The sequence below is a fragment of the Phocoena phocoena genome, chromosome 19 (assembly GCF_963924675.1).
Source record: "Phocoena phocoena chromosome 19, mPhoPho1.1, whole genome shotgun sequence".
In the NCBI taxonomy this organism is placed as follows: Eukaryota; Metazoa; Chordata; class Mammalia; order Artiodactyla; family Phocoenidae; genus Phocoena; species Phocoena phocoena.
This window is the reverse complement of record NC_089237.1, coordinates 13644127-13664027: the sequence shown is the minus strand read 5'-3', so window position 1 is coordinate 13664027 and position 19901 is coordinate 13644127. Positions and strand designations below refer to the sequence as shown.

At 39.0% G+C, this 19901-nt stretch overlaps 1 protein-coding gene across 1 annotated transcript in view; it reads right to left on the bottom strand.

Annotated features, from left to right (window-relative positions):
• The window catches only part of BPTF (bromodomain PHD finger transcription factor), a 134178-nt gene that overhangs the window by 98641 nt on the left and 15636 nt on the right, over window positions 1–19901 (bottom strand). Inside the window, exon 2 of the mRNA XM_065896814.1 lies at window positions 522–1344. Within this exon, the coding sequence (XP_065752886.1) occupies window positions 522–1344 (823 nt within the window). The remainder of the gene's footprint in view (window positions 1–521; window positions 1345–19901) is intronic.

Below are 19901 nucleotides of genomic sequence, written 5' to 3'. Positions count from 1 at the left end.
CCACTGTCCTGCCTGGAAGAATCTCGTGAAAACCCTCAGGTTGGGCTTCTCCTGGGAGGCTACAACCAATCATGGCAGCACTGATCTTTCCTTAGACAGTTTCTTTGTTCTTGCTGCTCCATTTTATATACAAATATAGTAAAACTAAAAAGAGAAGCAAGAAAATCCTAACACCAAAGTTAGGATGCAGACTACCTCATGGTGGGTTGCAGGGAATCTAACGGGGGAAGGGCCCACAATGGCATGTGGCATCCCACCTAGTAAGTAACGTTCTGCTTTCCATCCTAGGCATTGAGTACAATGGTGTGTATTTTGCTTTTTTTCATACACCCTTCCTTCCTTACAATTTTAAAAACTGTTTTAATGTACATATTCTTTCAAGTTAGAAATTATTAAACTATACAACTCATTATTAAATCACCAAGGTTTATATCACATCAGCAGCACAGCTCTACATCAATCATGAAGGAAGTTGGCTTAATTTTAAATACATACAAAAATTTAAGACCAGATTTACTCACATTATGAGTCTTCGGTTTAAGAACCAGTATTTCCTCCGACTTCTGTCATATCCAATAGGTTCATGTCGAATATATGGTTTGTTTTTTTGGATTTCAGCAACGCAGTCAGTCACACCAGGAACCTTATGTGCTACACAGACTTCACACTGCCACTCATCCTCTGGCACCTCCTCGAGAGGCGGCTTCACACATTCCAAATGGTACACTGCTGAGCAGGTCTCACAGCAAAGCAAATCCCCGAGTTTGTGACAAACCCTACAGTGGTCATCGTACTGGATCACCCCTTCAGACATCAACTCCTCACGAGCAATGTTTGTGGTAAGAAACTGATCGACTAAGAACTGCAGAACTTTGATTTTGTTCTCTACTGGTCCATAAGGATAGTCCTCTGCTTCTTGGTAAGGAAGGACATGATGGTACTCCTTGTCACTCTCGCAGTACACCCGCAGCACCTCTGGCCACGTCATGCCATCGATGAAATACAGCGTGGAATTCACGCTATCTTTCAGATCGGCAGGTCCAAAGGTAGTATTGGAGGTGTCTTCTTCACGCAAAACTGCTTTCAAAAGCACTACGTGCATCTCCGCCATAAGTGTGCACTGCTCTTGACTCACCAGAGCTGCACAAAAGTCCTCAAAGCGAAAAGGAGATAACCTTAAAACTGTACCAAAGTTCCGCAGTACCTCATAAATGGCAATAACATTCATTATATGCTCGTTAGGCACCATTAAATCCTCAGAGGACTTGGGAAATTCAAGGGGTGGGATGTCTTTTTCTTCCAATATTGGAGAACGAGGCCGATGTACTCTCGGTTTTCGCCTACCTGTAAATAAAGAAATGGTATAATTACAAATCAATACATCATTTCTACAAACTAAGGTTTTTCCTATTTGGACATATAGCCCCAAAAAGAGAGAAGCATACTTCTATTTTTCCAGTAACTGTCAAGTTAAAATAATACCAAGAAGCAATGATTTAGCTCTAATCTTTAAGTCTATAGAAAATCTAAATTTAAAGTGTTCTCATTATATCCCAAACTAGAAGTAAAAAAAAATTACAATTATAATCAGTTCTCAATTACCTAGAGGGGTTAACTGGTTTACAGATAACCATGATAAAAAATAACAGTGCATTTGTGAAAGATCTGACAAGAACATAAATGAGAAAAAGACATCTCCAAAGAAGAGAACAGGCGTAACAGATCTCACATGGTGCCAGCTGCACTAAGAAATGCCTCTCAGCAATCAGACAGGAAGTTCTCTGGTGCAGCGCACCCTTTCCCTGGCCAGTTCTTCCTGAGAGCCATATAATGGGGAGTTCCACAGTGAAGCACAAGGTTAGGGCTGAGACAGAAAGGAAGAAGAAGTAAGGAAGAGAGAAGAGAAGCAGGGTTCCAATACTGGGAGAAAAAGGGGGAGCGGGGCTCACTTAGGAAACAGACAACAGATAATAATTTTTAGCTGTAAATTAAGCAACAGGAGGCGTGCCTGTTCGCCAATTTATGAAATGTACAGTCCAGGAATATATATGTATGTAAATGTATCAATATATAGCATTTGAGACCTTAGTTCATAACAAGCAAGCAGATCTCATTTAATCCTCTGAACAAGTCTATGAGGTATTAATAAGAAACTTATGGAAAGAAACAATTTTCTCCAGAATTGCCATGCCCATGCCTGCATTATTATTATTATTACACTTTCCAATGATATTTACAGAATAGGAAATGTACTTTTAAATAGCAGACTTTTTATGAGATCAATTAACATTAAATTTATTTTTGTGCTATTGTTTTATTAACTAAGTTTTATTAACTATGGTTTGGGGTTGCTGGTCACCTCTTAACTGCCTCCTCCCTTCCCCATTGCTGTGCCCTCCTCACATCTAGTGAATTCTCATCATGTACAAACTAAAAGGGTACAGGGCACCAGGAAAAGAAAGTATGCTAAATAATATAAAAGGTCAAGATCTTTTATTTTATACAATACACCCCCCCCATATTCATTCACTGGAAAGATTTTCCAAATAAGATTATATCCATTAGTTTCTGCAGAAAAAAGTCCAAGGGATCACTCTGGGCCAGACTTTGCTGGTGAGCTTACATAGTAAGAAAAAAACCTCCTCCATCTGAGCAAATATCCATCTACTACAAAGATGCAGTTTTCGCAGATTCAATTAAATCACAGAATCACCATGCTAGTAATAAGCATCACGATGGTAATCCAGTCCATTTCACTGTCTTCTGGAAGTTATTTGGACCTCATTTGCAAAAGTATAAATGAGAGAAAGCAGAAAAGGATTAAAGGGAAGACTGAACCTAGAGGAATACCCTCAAATGCAGGAGAAGAAACACAAGTCACCAAATGAGACAAACCTGCTTATAGAAACAGTCCCTGTGTTCCTCTCAGCTGTTTATGCAAAATGCTGTCAAACAGAGTCCAAGTAAAGGATTACATAAGGAAAGGCTTGAAAAAGTAGATCTAGGATCAGAACATGGATCCGTAAATGTTAGGTGTAGGCATTTTTACAGCACTTTATTCTGGCAGTAATGTAGGTTGATGGCTTTGAATGAAGTAATGAAGACTTTTTGAGCAGGGCAGGGACATGAGAAGAATGTTCCAGAAAGACTTCTCTGGCTTCAGTGTATACAATGAATAGGACAGGGGGAACAAACCAAACACAGGGCATCTTCTGCAACTACCCAGAAGATAAAGACCTGGATTCAGAGTCTGGCTGTGGGAATGAAGAAAAAGATGAATATAAGTGACCTTATGAAGAAAGAAACCAACTGGTGTGGAACATAACACAACCCCCCTAAGATTTAACTCTGGTACCATTTCCTCCAAAAGACTATTCTAACTCCCCCAAACTCTTCTGAATTCTCGTAGTAGCCTTCTTTGAATCATTTGTTACCCTACAATTTACCTATTCATGGTATCCATTCCACCTCCATAGCTGAACACCCACCTCTTATGCCAAAGAAAGATCTGGCACGTTTGTTTTATTGGAAGCATTTGCTAGCATCATTCCCTTTAGAGAATTACCCTTCCCTTACACCATGTGATTCTGATGGGGCCCCCAAACACAGTATTCCACCTCTTGATCACTGGCAAGGCAGGCCAGTGAGAGTCTTGCCTGGGATTTTATATTCAGATGCTGAGTGAGAAGTGCTCTGAAGCTCGTTCTTTCCATGAAGGTGGCCAGAGGCTGTATGTGGCTAACCCACCTTTACCTCCCTTGTGGAAGAAGGGAATAAGGACAAGAGACAGAAGCAGAAATGGGAGATAAGTATTGATAACTCACGAGTACTGACAGAACCTGTCATTCAAATTTCCCAGTCAGGACTTCCCTGGTGGCGCAATGGTTAAGAATCCGCCTGCCAATGGGTTCACGGGGACATGGGTTCCATCCCTGGTCCAGGAAGATCCCACATGCTGCAGAGCAACTGGGCCTGTGCGCCACAACTACTGAGCCTGCACTCAAGAGCCCGCGTGCCACAACTACTGAAGCCCGCACACCTAGAGCCCAGGTTCTGCAACAAGAAAGCCACCACAGTGAGAAGCCCACACACCACCACAAAGAGTAGCCCACGCTCGCTGCAACTAGAGAAAGCCCATGCACAGCAATGAAGACCCAATGCAGACAATAAATAAATAAATTTATTTTTAAAAAACAAATTTCCCAGTCACACAAACCAAAAACCACTCCCCTTTTGCTTAAGTGAACATGTTGGTTTTCTGTTGCTTGCAAATAAGAGTACTGATTAAAACAGTATCTAACACTGTATACAAGCCTTTTATAATGAGAAACTCAGTAAATTGCCATTTCAAGACTATCAATGAGAGCAGTTAATGTTTAAAAGAAAAACTGTTGATAGTACTCTTTTGCAGTATATTAACTTAGACAGTAACAGTAGTCTAATTTAATTTGGTATCTAATTTTAAAATATCAGCTTTCACAGATTCTGAAAGATTTTGGATAAGCATGTATTATTCTAATATTTAACAGTTCATTTAGCTTTATATTAAGCTAAAGTCTGTTAGCTTTCTAAGGTAAAAGGAAGAAAGGCAAACAAAGGTTCATAAATTCTACATTCTATCATCTAGGTGGAAACCACAAAATAGTATCTATTCAAACTACAACTACATACATACTGAACAATGTGAGCACTTTTACAAGTTAGCATTAAATGCTGGCCAGTTCATTCTGAAGCATTATTGGGAGTTTAAATCGATTCAATTTTTTAAATTTATTTATTTAGGCTGCGCCAGGTCTTAGTTGCGGCACAGGGGATCTTTTAGTTGCGGCACGCATGCGGGAATAAGGTAAAATTCATGTGCTGAAATAAGAAATCTTTAAGATATATAATTAAGTAGATGAAAAAGCCAGCTACAGAACAATGACTAGAATGTCATTTGAGAAACAAAATTAGAAACAAAAAAAGAAAAGAGAACAATAATAAAGTATATACATCGAAGAGGTCATATATGGAGGAAAAAAAAGAAAGACTAAAAAAAAAAAAAAAGAAAGACTAATTTTTTTATCCTTTTATATTCTTAAATACCACATGCATATATTTTTATTATAATATTTTAAAAGAAAAATATTGGGCAGGTATCTATACAAATATATAAAAATATTAATATGCTGCCAGTAATGGCTACTGATGGTCTTGTATAAATACAAATATAAGGTCATTTTGCCAAATTCAAAGATTTGGGTTAACAGAACTGAGCACAGATTACAGTGTATAAAGAGAAAACTCATAAAATTAAACCACTTAAGCCCCTCAACTGTCAATCATTAGTATTAGCAAGTCAAGATATTTCAACTATTCAGGGAAATGTATTTATAATATACCATTGAGGATTACACTCATTACCATTTTCAACACTGATCTACTATCTAGCAGATAAAGTATATTAATTTTCCTGTATTAAAAAAAAAGGGATTAACGTCAACCTCACTAGCCATCAGGAAAAGGCAAATTAAAACCACAATGAGATACTGTTTCATACTCAACAATGGACAAAAATTTTAAAGTCCATCCAAACAAACTTTTGGGAAGAACGGAGAACAACAGAGACACCAGTATACCACACTCGGGACTGTAAGAGCCATCACCACTTTGGAGAGCAATTCAGTAAGTCAGGTTAAGGTTGTGCACACAACCCTGAAGGGGTTTGAAAACTTTTTGCCCATGATCCAAAGTAAGAAATACATTTTACATTTAAATCTAGTACACACCTACCCCAAAACTAAAGTTCTACAAAGCACTACTCTTATACTAATATCTTCTCTTCCATCCCATTCCAATACCTCCTATTCCATTCTCTTTCTGCTTTTAACTTATGCTGGTTGCAGCCCACAGTTTGAAAAACACTTCTCAGGAATTCCCTGGCAGTCCAGTGGTTAGGACTCTGAGCTTTCACTGCTGAGGGCCCAGGTTTGATCCCCTGGTCAGGGAACTAAGATCCCACAAGCCACACCCCAACCCACCCCCTCAAAAAAAGAAAAACACTTCTCTAGAGAAACTCTCCTTATACATATGCAGAACACTGAACATTGCGTATAAAAGCAAGCGGTCAATCAAGCTGGAAACAACCAAAATGTACATCAACAGGGGAACGATTAAACTGTGGAACATTCATCTGATAGAATCCTTTTTTGGGGGCCATGCTGCTTGGCTTGCGGGATCCTAGTTCCCTGACCAGGGATCAAACCTGGGCCCCCGGCAGTGAAAGCACGGAGTCCTAACCAGTGGACCACCAGGGAATTCCCCATTTGATAAAATTCCATAGAGCAGTCAAGGGTTACATATGTCGGCATGGATCAATCATAAAAACACCATGAAACAAATGAAATTGCTACCAAAAAAAATTGCTACAAAAGGATAAACAATTTGGAACCATGCGAAACAGTTTTATCTACTGCTTATGGATGAATGGATGTATATATATAATATATATGAACTAGTAGATAATATCAACACTAGAATGTAATCTCCTTAAGAGCAGGGAGTTTTGTCTGTGTATTTCTGCTGCTGTGAATACTTAATAAATATTTACTGAAAGAATCAGGAGTTTAGTAGGCACACAAAAAGATGCTCATCATCACTAATTATTAGAGTAATGCAAATCAAAACTACAATGAGGTACCACCTCATACTGGTCAGAATGGCCATCATTAAAAAGTCTACAAATAATAAGTGCCGGAGAGGGTGTGGAGAAAAGGGAACCCTCCCTACACTGTTGGTGAGAATGTAAATTGGTGCAGCCACTATGGAAAATAGTATGGAGGTTCCTCAAAAAACTAGAGTTGCCGTATGATCCAGCAATCCTACTCCTGGGCATATACCCAGACAAAACTATAATTCAAAAAGACACATGCACCCCTATGTTCACAGCAGCACTATTTACAATAGCCAAGGCATGGAAACAACCTAAATGTCCATCCATTGACAGATGAATGGATAGAGAAGATGTAATACACACACACACATGCGCACACACACATACACACACACACACAGGAATATTACTCAGCCATAAAAAAGAATAATGCCATTTGCAGCAACATGGATGGACCTAGAGATTATCATACTAAGTGACGTAAATCAGAAAGAGAAAGACAGGGCTTCCCTGGTAGTGCAGTGGTTAAGAATCCGCCTGCCAATGCAGGAGACACGGGTTCGAACCCTGGTCCAGGAAGATCACACATGCCGCGGAGCAACTAAGCCCGTGAACCACAACTACTGAGCCTGCACTCTAGAGCCCATGAGCCACAACTACTGAGCCCACGTGCCACAACTACTGAAGCTCATGCACCTAGAGGCCTTGCTCCCCAACAAGAGAAGCCCCTGCAATAAGAAGCCTGCGCACCGCAATGAAAAGTTGCCCCCTTTGCCACAACTAGAGAAAGCCCGTGCGCAGCAACGAAGACACAACACAGCCAAAACTAAATAAATAAATAAATTTTAAGGGAAAAAAAAAAGACAAATACCATATGATATCACTTACATGTGGAATCTAAAATATGACACAAATGAACATATCTGTGAAACAGAAACTGACTCACAGACATACAGAACAGACTTGTGGTTGTCAAGCAGGGGGCAGGGGTGGGGTGGAGGAGGGAAGGATTGGGAGTGTGGGATTAGCAGACGCAAACTATTATATATAGGATGGATAAACAACAAGGTCCTACTGCATAGCACAGGTGACTATATTCAATAGCCTATGATAAACCATAATGGAAAAGAATATGAAAAAGAATATATATATGTAAAACTAAAACACTTTGCCGAAAGAATCAGTAGTTTCAAACTCTAGCCTATGCAATTACACAAGAAAATGATGTCTTTACATTATTTGCAGATGTCAGAAATGTGTTTTCACTCCTCACTATGTAAATAGAGGACTACCACGAGAAGTCCTAGAACAGTGGTCTTCAAATTTTGCGCATCAGAATCACCTGGAGAGCTGATTCTAATTAAAACAGCTTCTGATTCAAAGGACTAGGAAAGAGTCTCAATTTGCATTTCTAACAATTCCCATGCGATACTAACTCTGCTGGTCTGAGGTCCACAGTTTGAGAACCACTGCCCTGGAACTCAAAAAGGTTATCCCTCTGAGATTCAGTTGAGTAAAAATTAATACACATCAGATGAAATCCACTAATTCCAGTTACCTTCAAAGCTTGCTACTCAAAATGTGATTGGCATTATCTATGAGGCTTGAAATAAAGTCAGAATCTCAGGCTTACTAAATTAGGATTTGCAGTTTCTCAAAATCTTCGGGTGATTCATGTACACATTAAAGTTTGACATGCTGCCTTGAAAACTATCCATCCTAAAACCAGAAGTGAGCAAAATCACATGGTAAACTGTTAAAAGTAGAGTATCAAAATGCAATTCAAATTTACAGAACCCCAGGTGAAGCTCGGTAATCTGTATTTTTATCTTTCTCCCCAGATAATTCTGATGTGCAGCCAAGTGTGAAAATCACAGCTTTACCGAAATTGGATATTCCCACTACCAAGCAAAAAGTGGGGCTTTTTTGGAAACAAGAGAATCAAGAAGCTGCCTAAGAGTATAGCTGATTCACTTTGTTGTAAAGCAGAAACTAACACACCATTGTAAAGCAATTATACCCCAATAAAGATGTTTAAAAAAAAAAGAAGCTGCCTAAGAAGGTATGATTAGAATAGGACAGGTGTGAAAGGAAGCTGAAGCCTAATCAAAGACATTAATAAGCCTACAAGAAGAAAATGCTATGGATGGAAAGTGGTCTGCATGGGGGTGGGGAGCGGGTACGGGAACCAAACAGCAAGAATTTGTCAGTGAATTTCCAACACAGTCTAGGTTAAGGGAGAGAGTTTCTTTTTTAAAATTTATTTATTTTATTTATTTTATTTTTGGCTGCGTTGGGTCTTCGTTGCTCCATGCGGGCCTTCTCTAGTTGAGGTGAGTGGGGGCTACTCTTCATTGCGGTGAGCAGGCTTCTCATTGCGGTGGCTTCTCTTGTTGTGGAGCACGGGCTCTAGGTGTGAGGGCTTCAATAGTTGTGGCACATGGGCTCAGCAGTTGTGGCTCGAGGGCTCTAGAGTGCATGCTCAGTAGTTGTGGCGGATGGGCTTAGTTGCTCCGCGGCACATGGGATCTTCCCAAACCAGGGCTCAAACCCGTGTCCTCTGCACTGGCAGATGGATTCTTAACCACTGTGCCACCAGGGAAGCCCAAGGGAGAGAGTTTCTTGACTAAACAAGGATTCTGGCCCATGTGACAGATTATTACCTTAATAGAAGAATTATGCTACTATGTACATCATCTGAACGACCTGACAGTTGCTAAGGCAAAACTTCCCACTCCTTTGAATTCCACAATAGAATTCTACTTCATAGAGTCTATAGGGATGCTCTCTTCTCTGAGCTCTTTGGAAGAACTGGCAACAATACTCACCAAGTGTTAACTGTTGCTTGGGGTCCTTTTCTACATGCTTGGGTTTTTAAAATATGCACCGTGGGGCACCATCTGTATTTGTTCATTTCTCGCTTTTTTAATTTAAAAACTTCTCTGTACATTTTAAGCAGATATTGCCTTAATTTGCTGAAGCTGCAAGAAATCCTAGACCTTTTCCAAGGCCCTGATCAAATGTCGCCTCTTCTGTCCTCTCCTGTGCCTCCAGGCACTGTGCTTCTCTGACACTTTGTACAGCTCTCCATTATAGTGTGAGTGCATTTATATTACAGGCAATTACTCATGTGCCCCCAGCTCATTTGTTAACTCCCTGAGAGCACAGACCATGTTTTATTGTAATAACCAAAAAAAAAAAAAAAAAAGTGTGTTCAACAAATGATACCCAGAAGCAAAACTAGAGGTCCAGGGGTGAGGTCATGCCAAGATTAAAATCCAGACGCCACAGTAGATTTTTCAGTTTGGCTCATACATTTTTATTGTATTAATTCTAAGAAGAATATTTATAGTGTTTTCATACTTCTAGACCCCATAACTCTCTATATAATGTGTGTTTCTATCGGAAACAAACAGATAAACCCAAACAGTGAGACATTCTAAAGACAATTGGCCTGGACAATGAAAAAATGTCACTGTCACAAAAGAACCCTTCCCTCTCCAAAAGTGACAGAAGAGCTCTAGATTAAAGGAACAAAAGAGATGTCAACTAAAAGCAATACATGACCCTTGACTGAATCTTGGATAAAGAAACAAAACAGCAATAGAGGGCAATTGGGGAAATTTGAAATGTAATGTTATATCCATGTTAAATTAAATGTCTTGAGTATGCTGAAGTATTTAGAGGTGAAGTGCTATTATGTCTACAACTTACTATTCAGTGGTTCAGCAAAAAGAAAATTTTAAAAGACTGAGAAACCAAATATGGCAAAAATGTTTATAAAAATTGGTGAATCCGGGACTTCCCTGATGGTGCAGTGGTTAAGAATCGCCTGCCAATGCAGGGTACACGGGTTCGAGCCCTGGTCCAGGAAGATCCCACATGCCGCGGAGCAACTAAGTCCATGCGCCACAACTACTGAGCCTGCGCTCTACAGCCCGCGAGCCACAACTACTGAAGCCCCCGCACCTAGAGCCCGTGCTCTGCAAGAGAAGCCACCGCAATGAGAAGCCCGCACACACGAGGAAGAGTAGCCCCCACCTCGCCGCAACTAGAGAAAGCCCATGCGCAGCAACAAAGACCAACGCAGCCATAAATAAATAAATAAATAAATTTATAAACAACAAAAATCGGTGAATCCAAGAGAAGGGTATACTGGGTGTTCATTGTACTATTCTTTCAGCTTTTCTGCATATTTGAAATTACGTAAAGTAAAAGCAAAAAGTTCAGAAAATCTGTTCTAAAGCTCCTTACTTCTAATTGTTTCAATTATTTGTTTCAATTTTTTCAATATTTATAGCTAACAGGACATATCATGTTACAGCCTAAATACAGAGTAAGATTAAATAAGATTATTAAATTAACTGCAAACTTGTAAACATCAACCGATACCTGGGATAGAAAGTACTGTAACATACCACCTGTTTTACCTAGCCTCTCTTTGAAAACATCTGACATATTTGGCCACAACACCCTTCTTGAATTTCCTGTGCCACCCAGGACTCAATTTCCCTGACCAGCTGTCCCTCTGCCAAACACCTCTCTTACACGTGCAAATTCCCCAAAGTTTAGTCCTCAGCAGATTCTCCTGCTTTCCCCCAGTTATCAGTGGACTCAATTACCACCCAAATATCAATGACTTCTAAATGCATTTCTCTACCCAGACCTCGCTTCAGAACTCCAGAGACATTATTTCCAACTGCCTACTAGCTATTTTCAACAGGATGTCCCAGGTACAGTTCTCTTTGTAGGAAATGGAAATAAAAAGGAGTTACAAAAGTTTAATTCAAAGCAAAAATTTTTAAATCCCTAAATGGAACAAAGATTTTGTAATGATAAAGGATGCAGTCTACAATGAAGATATAACAGTTATGAACAACTTAATAAAAAGTAAATATGATTGGGCCAGTCCCCAACTTTAAGCCTTTCAGTGAGTCCCCACCATACTTGGATTAAAATCCAAACTCCTTCCTGAGACCTACAGGGCCCTCTGCGAGGTACGCCCTGGCTACTGCTCCAAACTCAGCCTCCCCCTCTCCTTTCTGCTTCAGCCACACTGGCCTCCTGGATCATGCAAAGCTCACTGCCTCCCCACAGCTGTTCTCTCTACCTAGAATACTCTCTCCCACTCTGTCAAGTGGCCAGCTCCTCATTCATTCAGCTCTTTTCCCTCATAGTATTTTATCACACTTAAAAGCCTTACAGTTTCATTCAATTAACATATGCCTCCACTAGACTGCAACTTCCACAAAGGCCAGGACAATTTTTTTTTTTTTAATTTATTGGCTGCATTGGGTCTTCGTTGCTGCGCGTGGGCTTTCTCTAGTTGCGGTGAGTGGGGGCTAACTCTTTGTTGCGGTGCACGGGCTTATCACTGTTGTGGCTTCTCTTGCTGCGAAGCACAGGCTCTAAGGGCGTAGGCTTCAGTAGCTGTGGCACGTGGGCTCAGTAGTTCTGGCTTGCGGGCTCTAGAGCTCAGGCTCTGTAGTTGTAGCGCACGGGCTTAGTTGCTCCGCAGCATATGGGACCTTCCCAGGCCAGGGCTCGAACCTGTGTCCCTTGCATTGGCAGGCAGATTTTTTGTGTGTGTGTGCTATGCGGGCCTCTCACTGTTGTGGCCTCTCCCGTTGTGGAACACAGGCTCCGGACACGCAGGCCCAGCGGCCATGGCTCACGGGCCCAGCCACTCTGAGGCATGTGGGATCTTCCCGGACTGGGGCACGAACCCGTGTCCCCTGCATTGGCAGGCGGACTCTCAGCCACTGCGCCACCAGGGAAGCCCTGGCAGGCAGATTCTTAACCACTGCGCCACCAGGGAAGCCCAGGACAATTTTTGTTTGGCTTCTCAGGCCTAGTACTTATTACACTTCCTGGTACATGGCAGATTCCTGAATTAGTTGCTGCGTGAATTAATAAACCAAATAAATTGGCATCAAACAATATAAAGCAAAATTATAAGAAATCCAAGAAGAACTGGACAGAAACAGAATAGTAGCAGGAGACTTTAAGACACTTCTTTTTAATCTTAACAGCTCTAGTAGACTGACTAAATAGCTAACATGAACGCAGGTCACAAACTCAAATGTCCACAAAGAGGAGGTAGAAGAGTGAGTAAAGAGGACAGACAGGCAATCTACAGAGCACAACTAGAACTAACCTAATCAAGAAAAGGTGGGACCAAGCACAATAAATAAAATTGGTGATGATAAAGGGGAACTTGTCACAGGTACAGAAGCTATTAAAAGAATGCTAATAAAGTCTAAAACCTGGGTGAAAGGATGACCGTCAGAGAATTACCAAACACCAAAACTAAATCAAAGAACAGAAAACAAACCAATAATTATGGGAGAAACTGAAGAAGATGTCAGCGAGCTCTTGCCCCTAAAACAGCACCCAGCCAGGATGGTTTTCAAAACATTCCAGAGGACAGAAAAAGAAGAAAAGATTTTAAAAGTCCTCTTAAAAAAACCAGGATAAAAAAAAAAAAAAAAAAAAAAAAAACCAGGATAACAGTGACACCAAAACCTAGTAACAAAAGACATGCACCACCCCCTCCACAAAAGAAATGATGGGTCAATCATAGTTATTAAAATAAAGTTAAAAATAGCAAATAAAATCCAGAAGCATACTATGTGTAAATATCTATGAAAAATTACAGAATAATACATACCTTTTAATCTAGCAATCCCCTTTCTAAGAATTTACCATATAACATAACTCACATGTACATTCATTTTGGCACTGTTTGCAACAGTGCCAAAGCTGTATATAACCTAAATGTCCACCCAGTAAGGAACTGGCTAAAACAAAAAACTATAATATTGTACTTCCGCACAAGGGAACACTATGCAGCTCACAAGAAGAATGTGGTCCAAAGCCAAGCCAAGATGGAGTAATAAGCTCACTGGAGATAATGGCTCCACTAAACTGAAAACTCTGGACAAAATACAGAAAAAGCAACCACCAAAGGATTATGGGGCGGGGCGGGGGAGCAAAAGCACAAGGACCAGGTAGGGGAGTTGAAACTAGAAGAGGCAACAACAAACAACAAGCAGAGGTCTGTTTCCCTATTTTCTCTCCTGGAATAGAACAAGCTCACAGTGAATCTACGGCAAAAAGCATGAACAGAAAAAACTCAGAGAAGCCCTGTCTTTCAGGCAGAGGACTGAGGAAAAGGGTCCCCAGTGTGCTGAAGAGCATGAGGGAAATCCCCTGTTTTGTTGTTATTTTACTTTTTTTCCCCCTCTTCCAGCCTCTGCCTCAAGGGAGGCTCCAACTACAGAATCTACAAGAAACTCACATCTTTCTAGCCAGTAGATCAAGAAAAGCACCCCACCCCCCCCCACCCCCCCCCACCCGCAAGCCAGAGTATGGAAGGAATTCCAGAACATACAGCTAAAGAAAAATCTACAAAGCAGCAAGAGAAAAAACAACATTACATATGAGAGAACAATAATTCAAATAACTGCAGAGAATGGGACATCTTTAAAGTGCTTAGAGAAATATCAACCCAGCATTCTATATCCTTCAAAAATACTCTTCCACAATTCAGGCAAAATAAAAACATTTCAGATGAAGGAAAACTAACAGAGTTTCCTAAAGCAAACCACTCACTCCTTGATCTTGGCTCTCCTGGTCAGAATTTTGTGTACTCTGTAACATCTTTGGTCATGGTAGTCCAGTTCTTCTAGTAACTTTGTTAATGTGCTGTAGACGATCGACAATTTTAGTATGTAGTGTATGTGATATTAAATTGTGAATTAGGGCTTCCCTCGTGGCGCAGTGGTTAAGAATCCACCTGCCAATGTAGGGGACACGGGTTTGAGCCCTGGTCCGGGAAGATCCCACATGCCGCAGAGTAACTAAGCCCATGCACCACAACTACTGAGCCTGAGCTCTAGAATGTGCGAGCCACAACTACTGAAGCCTGCGTGCCTAGAGCCTGTGCTCCACAACAAGAGAAGCCACCGCAATGAGAAGCCCACATACTGCAAAGCGTAGCCCCGGCTTGCCGCAACCAGAGAAAAGCCCACAAGGAGCAACGAAGACCCAATGCAGCCAGAAACAATAAATAAATAAAATAAAATAATAATAAATAAAATCTCAAAATGTAAAATAAAGGCAAACCTCATTTAAAAAAAAAAAAATTGTGAATTAGTGGGACTTAATGATGTAACAGCAAATCAATATTTGAAGATACTGGTACTTGATATCCTGTCAAGGAAAATTTGCCTCCACATTTCAAGTTGGAAAGTCACTGGAATAACTGTTCAGAAAAGAATCACAACTACATGATTTTTTAGAGTTTTGGTATGTATGTTAAGAATTGTGTACAAATTGAAATGTCTGTGTACTGATCCTCAAAACAGCCAATAAAATCTCAATTATGAAAGAACAACAAAAAAACAAATGGTAAAAATGGTAAAAGAAACAGAAATGATACCAGAGTGAAAACTGGACTTTCAGGAATAAAGGAAGAACAATAAATTTAAAAACAAACAAAAAAGGTTGTTTCAACTCTTAAGCACTTCAAAATATGTACAGTTAAAAAATATATATATATGTACAGTGGTTGAGAACAAAAATTGTAACATCATCTAGTGGAGCTTTAATGTATGTAGAGTCTGATACAGAGGGCCAACTGTACGGTGCCACTCTATACAAGGGATCTGACATCCAGAGACTTTGGTATCCGCAAGGGTCCTGGGAATCAATCCCCCACAGATACAGAGGGACAACTGTAGATATATACGACACTTATAGCATTGGGGAGAGGGCTAGGATAAGGGAACCTCTATGGTTGTGACACTTTTAAATTTTACTTAAAGGGATAAAATGCTAACTTTAAGTAGATAAGTATTTTGTAATTCCTAGAGGAACCACTAAAAAAATAGCACAGACATAAACCAAAAAGCTAATAAATTAAAAGAGGGCAATATTCAACTAATCCAAAACCAGGCAGGAAAGGGAAACAGAGGAACCAAAAAAAAAAAAAAAGAAAAGAAAAAAAAGATGGGAATTTCCTGGCAGTCCAGTGGTTAGGACTCCATGCTTTACTACCAAGGGCACAGATTCAATCACTGGTCAGGGAACTGACCCTGCAAGCCAAGCCATGAGGCACGGCCAAAAAAGAAAAAAAAAAGAAAATTATATTAAATGTAAATAGTCTAAATTCACTGTCAGAAGACTGGCTTTTTAAAAAAACAAAACAAGGAACCCCTTTAAAATATGACATACTAGGGACTTCCATAGAGGTCCAGTGATTAAGACTCTGCACTCCCACCGCAGGAGGCACGGGTTTGATCCCTGGATGGGGTAAGATCCCACATGCCATGCAGCACGGCCAAAAAAAAAAAAAAAAAAAAAAAATATATATATATATATATATATATATATGACATAGTACAAACTAAAAGGAAAAGGGTGGAAAAAGATACACCATGCTAACACTATTCAAAAAGAAAGACGCTGAACTGGTTATATTAATATCAAACAGTAGATTTTAAGCAAAGAATATTACCAGAGTAAAGAAGGTCATTTCATAATGATAAAGGGGTCAAATAATCAAAAGACCAACAACCATAAATGTTTATGAACCTAATAACAGAGCCACAAAATATATAAGGCAAAAACATACAGTACTGCAAGGAGACAGAGAACAAATCTATAGCAATAGTTGTAGATTTCAACACTCCTCTCTTAGTAATCAACAGAACAAGTAGATGGAAAATCCGCAAGGATATAGAAGACTTTAAGAACACTATCAACAACAGTTAATCACATTTATGGAACACTCTACCCAACAGCAGCAGACTCTTCCTTCCTAGTACACAGACAATGCTTTGGGTCATAAAACAAATCTCAAATGACTTCATTTTTTAAACATTTTTAGTCATACCCAGTATGGTCTCTGACATACGAAGTTAAATTAGAAACCAATTTTTACGATAGTCAAGACGTGGGTGCAACCTAAGTGTCCATCAACAGAGGAATGGATAAAGAACATGTGGTATATATACACAATGGAATATTACTCAGCCATAAAACCACAATGAAACAATGCCATTTGCAGCAACATGGATGAACCTAGAGGAAATCATACTAAGTGAAGTTAAGTCAGACAGAGAAAGACAAGTATTATATGATATCATTTATATGTGGAATCTAAAAAAATAGTAAAAATGAACTTAATTTACAAAACAGAAACAGAATCACAGACATAGAAAACAAACTTATGGTTACCAAAGGGGAAGGGGGGACAGGGATAAATTGGGAGTATGGGATTAACAGATACACACTACCTTTACATAAAACAGATAAAAAACAAAGATTTACTGTATAGCAGAGGGAACTATATTCAATATCTTATAATAAAATATAATGGAAAAGAATCGAAAAAAAGAATTAAATAAAACTGAATCACTCTGCTGTACACCTGAAACTAACACAATATTGTAAATCAATTATACTTCAATAAGAAAAAGAAAATCCAGCTTGGAAAAGGAAAACATAAAATCATCGCTATTTGCCAGGCAACATGATTACCTATGTAGACAATCCCAAGAAATCTACAAAAAAAAAAAATCTATTAGACTAACAGTTGAGTTTAACAAGGTCACAAAGATCAATACACAAAAATCAATTATATTTCTATTATAACAATAAATAACTGGAAATTCAAATTTTAAAAATAAGTACTAATTGTAATAGCACCAAAAATCATCAAATACTTAGGTACAAATGCAATAATATGAAAAAAACCAGTATGCCAAAAACAATAAAACACTGATGAAAGACATCAAAGACTTGAATTAATGGAGAGACAAAATGTGCTCATTGATTAGACAGTTAGAGTGAAACACAAGCCACAGACCAGGAGAAAATACATGCACATCACATAGGCAACAAAGCACTTAAATTCCAAACCAAAATGAAATATCCCTTTATGCTTATTAGGATAGCAAAAAACAAAACAAAACAAAAAAGTCAATGGTCAGCATAACAACAGTGAAATATTAGCATCAGTCCCATTAAATTTAGAAAGTGCACTAAGATGCTTCTCATTTCAACTAGTATTTAACATTGTTTTAGAGGTGGTAGACAATGCAATTTGAAAAGAAACAAAAAGGAGGTATAAATATAAGAAAAGCAGATGTATGTATATGCTTCATGTTTGAAGCTGATGAAATGTTATTCCTAGAAATTCCAACCCAATCAAAAAATAAGCTATCAGAAACTATTAGAAAAGAGAAGAGGTGGCTAAATACAAAATTAATTTTTAAAATCCATGAGCTCTCCACTAGAAGCTCCATGACAGCAGACATTTTCATACACAAATTATTTAAAGATACAGTAAGATTTCATGGTATAAGGGAAAAGATTCATAAAACCAATTATGCATTATCCAATTTTATAAAAAAATGTACGTTTCTACACATGTAAGTACTCCTCATGAATATACACACAAAGCTGGTTATCAAAGGAGAGTGACCAAAATATTAATGTTATCTTCTGAGTTTTCTAAATTTTCTATATTTCTTTCCTGATAAAGAGAAAAAGCAAAAATAAAATTTGAAGTTCTTACTAGACTTTCAAAAGTGTTATTTTAGGGGCTTCCCTGGTGGCGCAGTGGTTGGGAGTCCTCCTGCCAACAATGCAGGGGACACAGGTTCGTGCCCCGGTCCGGGAGGCTCCCATGTGCCGTGGAGCGGCTGGGCCTGTGAGCCATGGCCGCTGAGCCTGCGTGACCGGAGCCTGTGCTCCGCAACTGGAGAGGCCACAACAGTGAGAGGCCCGCGTATCACAAAAAAAAAAAAAAAAAAAAAGTGTTATTTTAAAACTTCAAAGCTTTTTTTTCCTAACCTAGTTATGCAAATCACAGATTAATGAATGTCAAGACCTCAGAAAGAGGTTGGCAAACTATGGCCAGCCACAGACTGTTTTTACAAATAAAGGTTTATTCAAACACAGCCATACTCATTTGTCTACTTATTGTCTCCAGCTGCTATCATGTTACAGTGGCAGAGTTGAGTAGTTGCAGCAGAGACAGTGTGGCCCACAAAGACTAAAATATTTACTATACAGCACTTTAAGAGAAAAGTCTGCCAATCCCTTACCCATTAGATCATCTAGTCCAATCTACACTTTACAGGTGAGTAAACTAATAAGGCCCACAGAGGAATGATGCCTCTAAGGTCAAATTCAAGCTAAGAAGCAATAAAAAAAATTCCATTCCCACTTGGCCAGAAAACTCTGAAGAGAGACATCTGCCTCCCAATTTAGGAGCTAAACCTCAGGCTTTCATATTATAAATAAGTGTATTTACCAATAAATTGATGAGGAAAGGATTTTGGGCCTAGTCTATATCCAAAAATACCCGCTAAAGGTCTGAGTAAACTTCGGTAAGTTCCAGAAAAAGTCAATTTAAAAGCCACATAAACACAGATTAGGGAAGGTCTAAGAACAATAGTAATGAGAGTATAACCTGGTTCAGTCTATGAAATGTAACCCAACCACCCTACTCTTAGGAATCTACCTTATAGAAACACCAGGCTGGGTGACTAAAGATACATCTCTAGCACATTTACAACAGCACTGTCTGTAAAAGCAAAAAGGGACTAAAATTCCAATAGGGTTAGTTTTTCAAGGCAAATAAACTTTAACAGCAAATGCAGTTTTGTATTAATAAAGGAAAAAAAAGGCCACTTCACATCTTTAATTTACTTGGACCCTGTAGCATTTGAGTTTGTGTCCCCTCCCATAAACAAGCTCCCATTGTTAGGTTTCTCCTGAAATGCAGGGAGATTTTATAACTCAAGCTGTTTAGGCAATTAAGGATAATAATATATCTGGATAAAGGCAATCTTCCAAGTTTACAGAGAATCAGAAATTTGAGGCATTTCACCCAGACAATTCAAACTAAAAAGTTCAAATATGTATCTGAAATTACAGTAAAATCACTTTTTAATTTTTTAATTATTTGCATAACACTGTGAAAGCAGATTATGGTCATAAGTTGGAGAAAAGGGTAATTTACTAAGACTGCAAAGAGTGTGTGAAATAATTTTGATGTCTAGAAAAACAGGGAAAACTGCGCTGATGGGAAGGGCTAAAATTTTATTAGCTACTTTAAATGCTGGACTATTTCCTCAGACAAGTCTCAATATAGCTATGCAAGCATTAGAAGGAAAAAGGACAAGAAGAGAAATTCCACACAGATTAATATGTGCGTTTCTGAAATGCTTTTTAA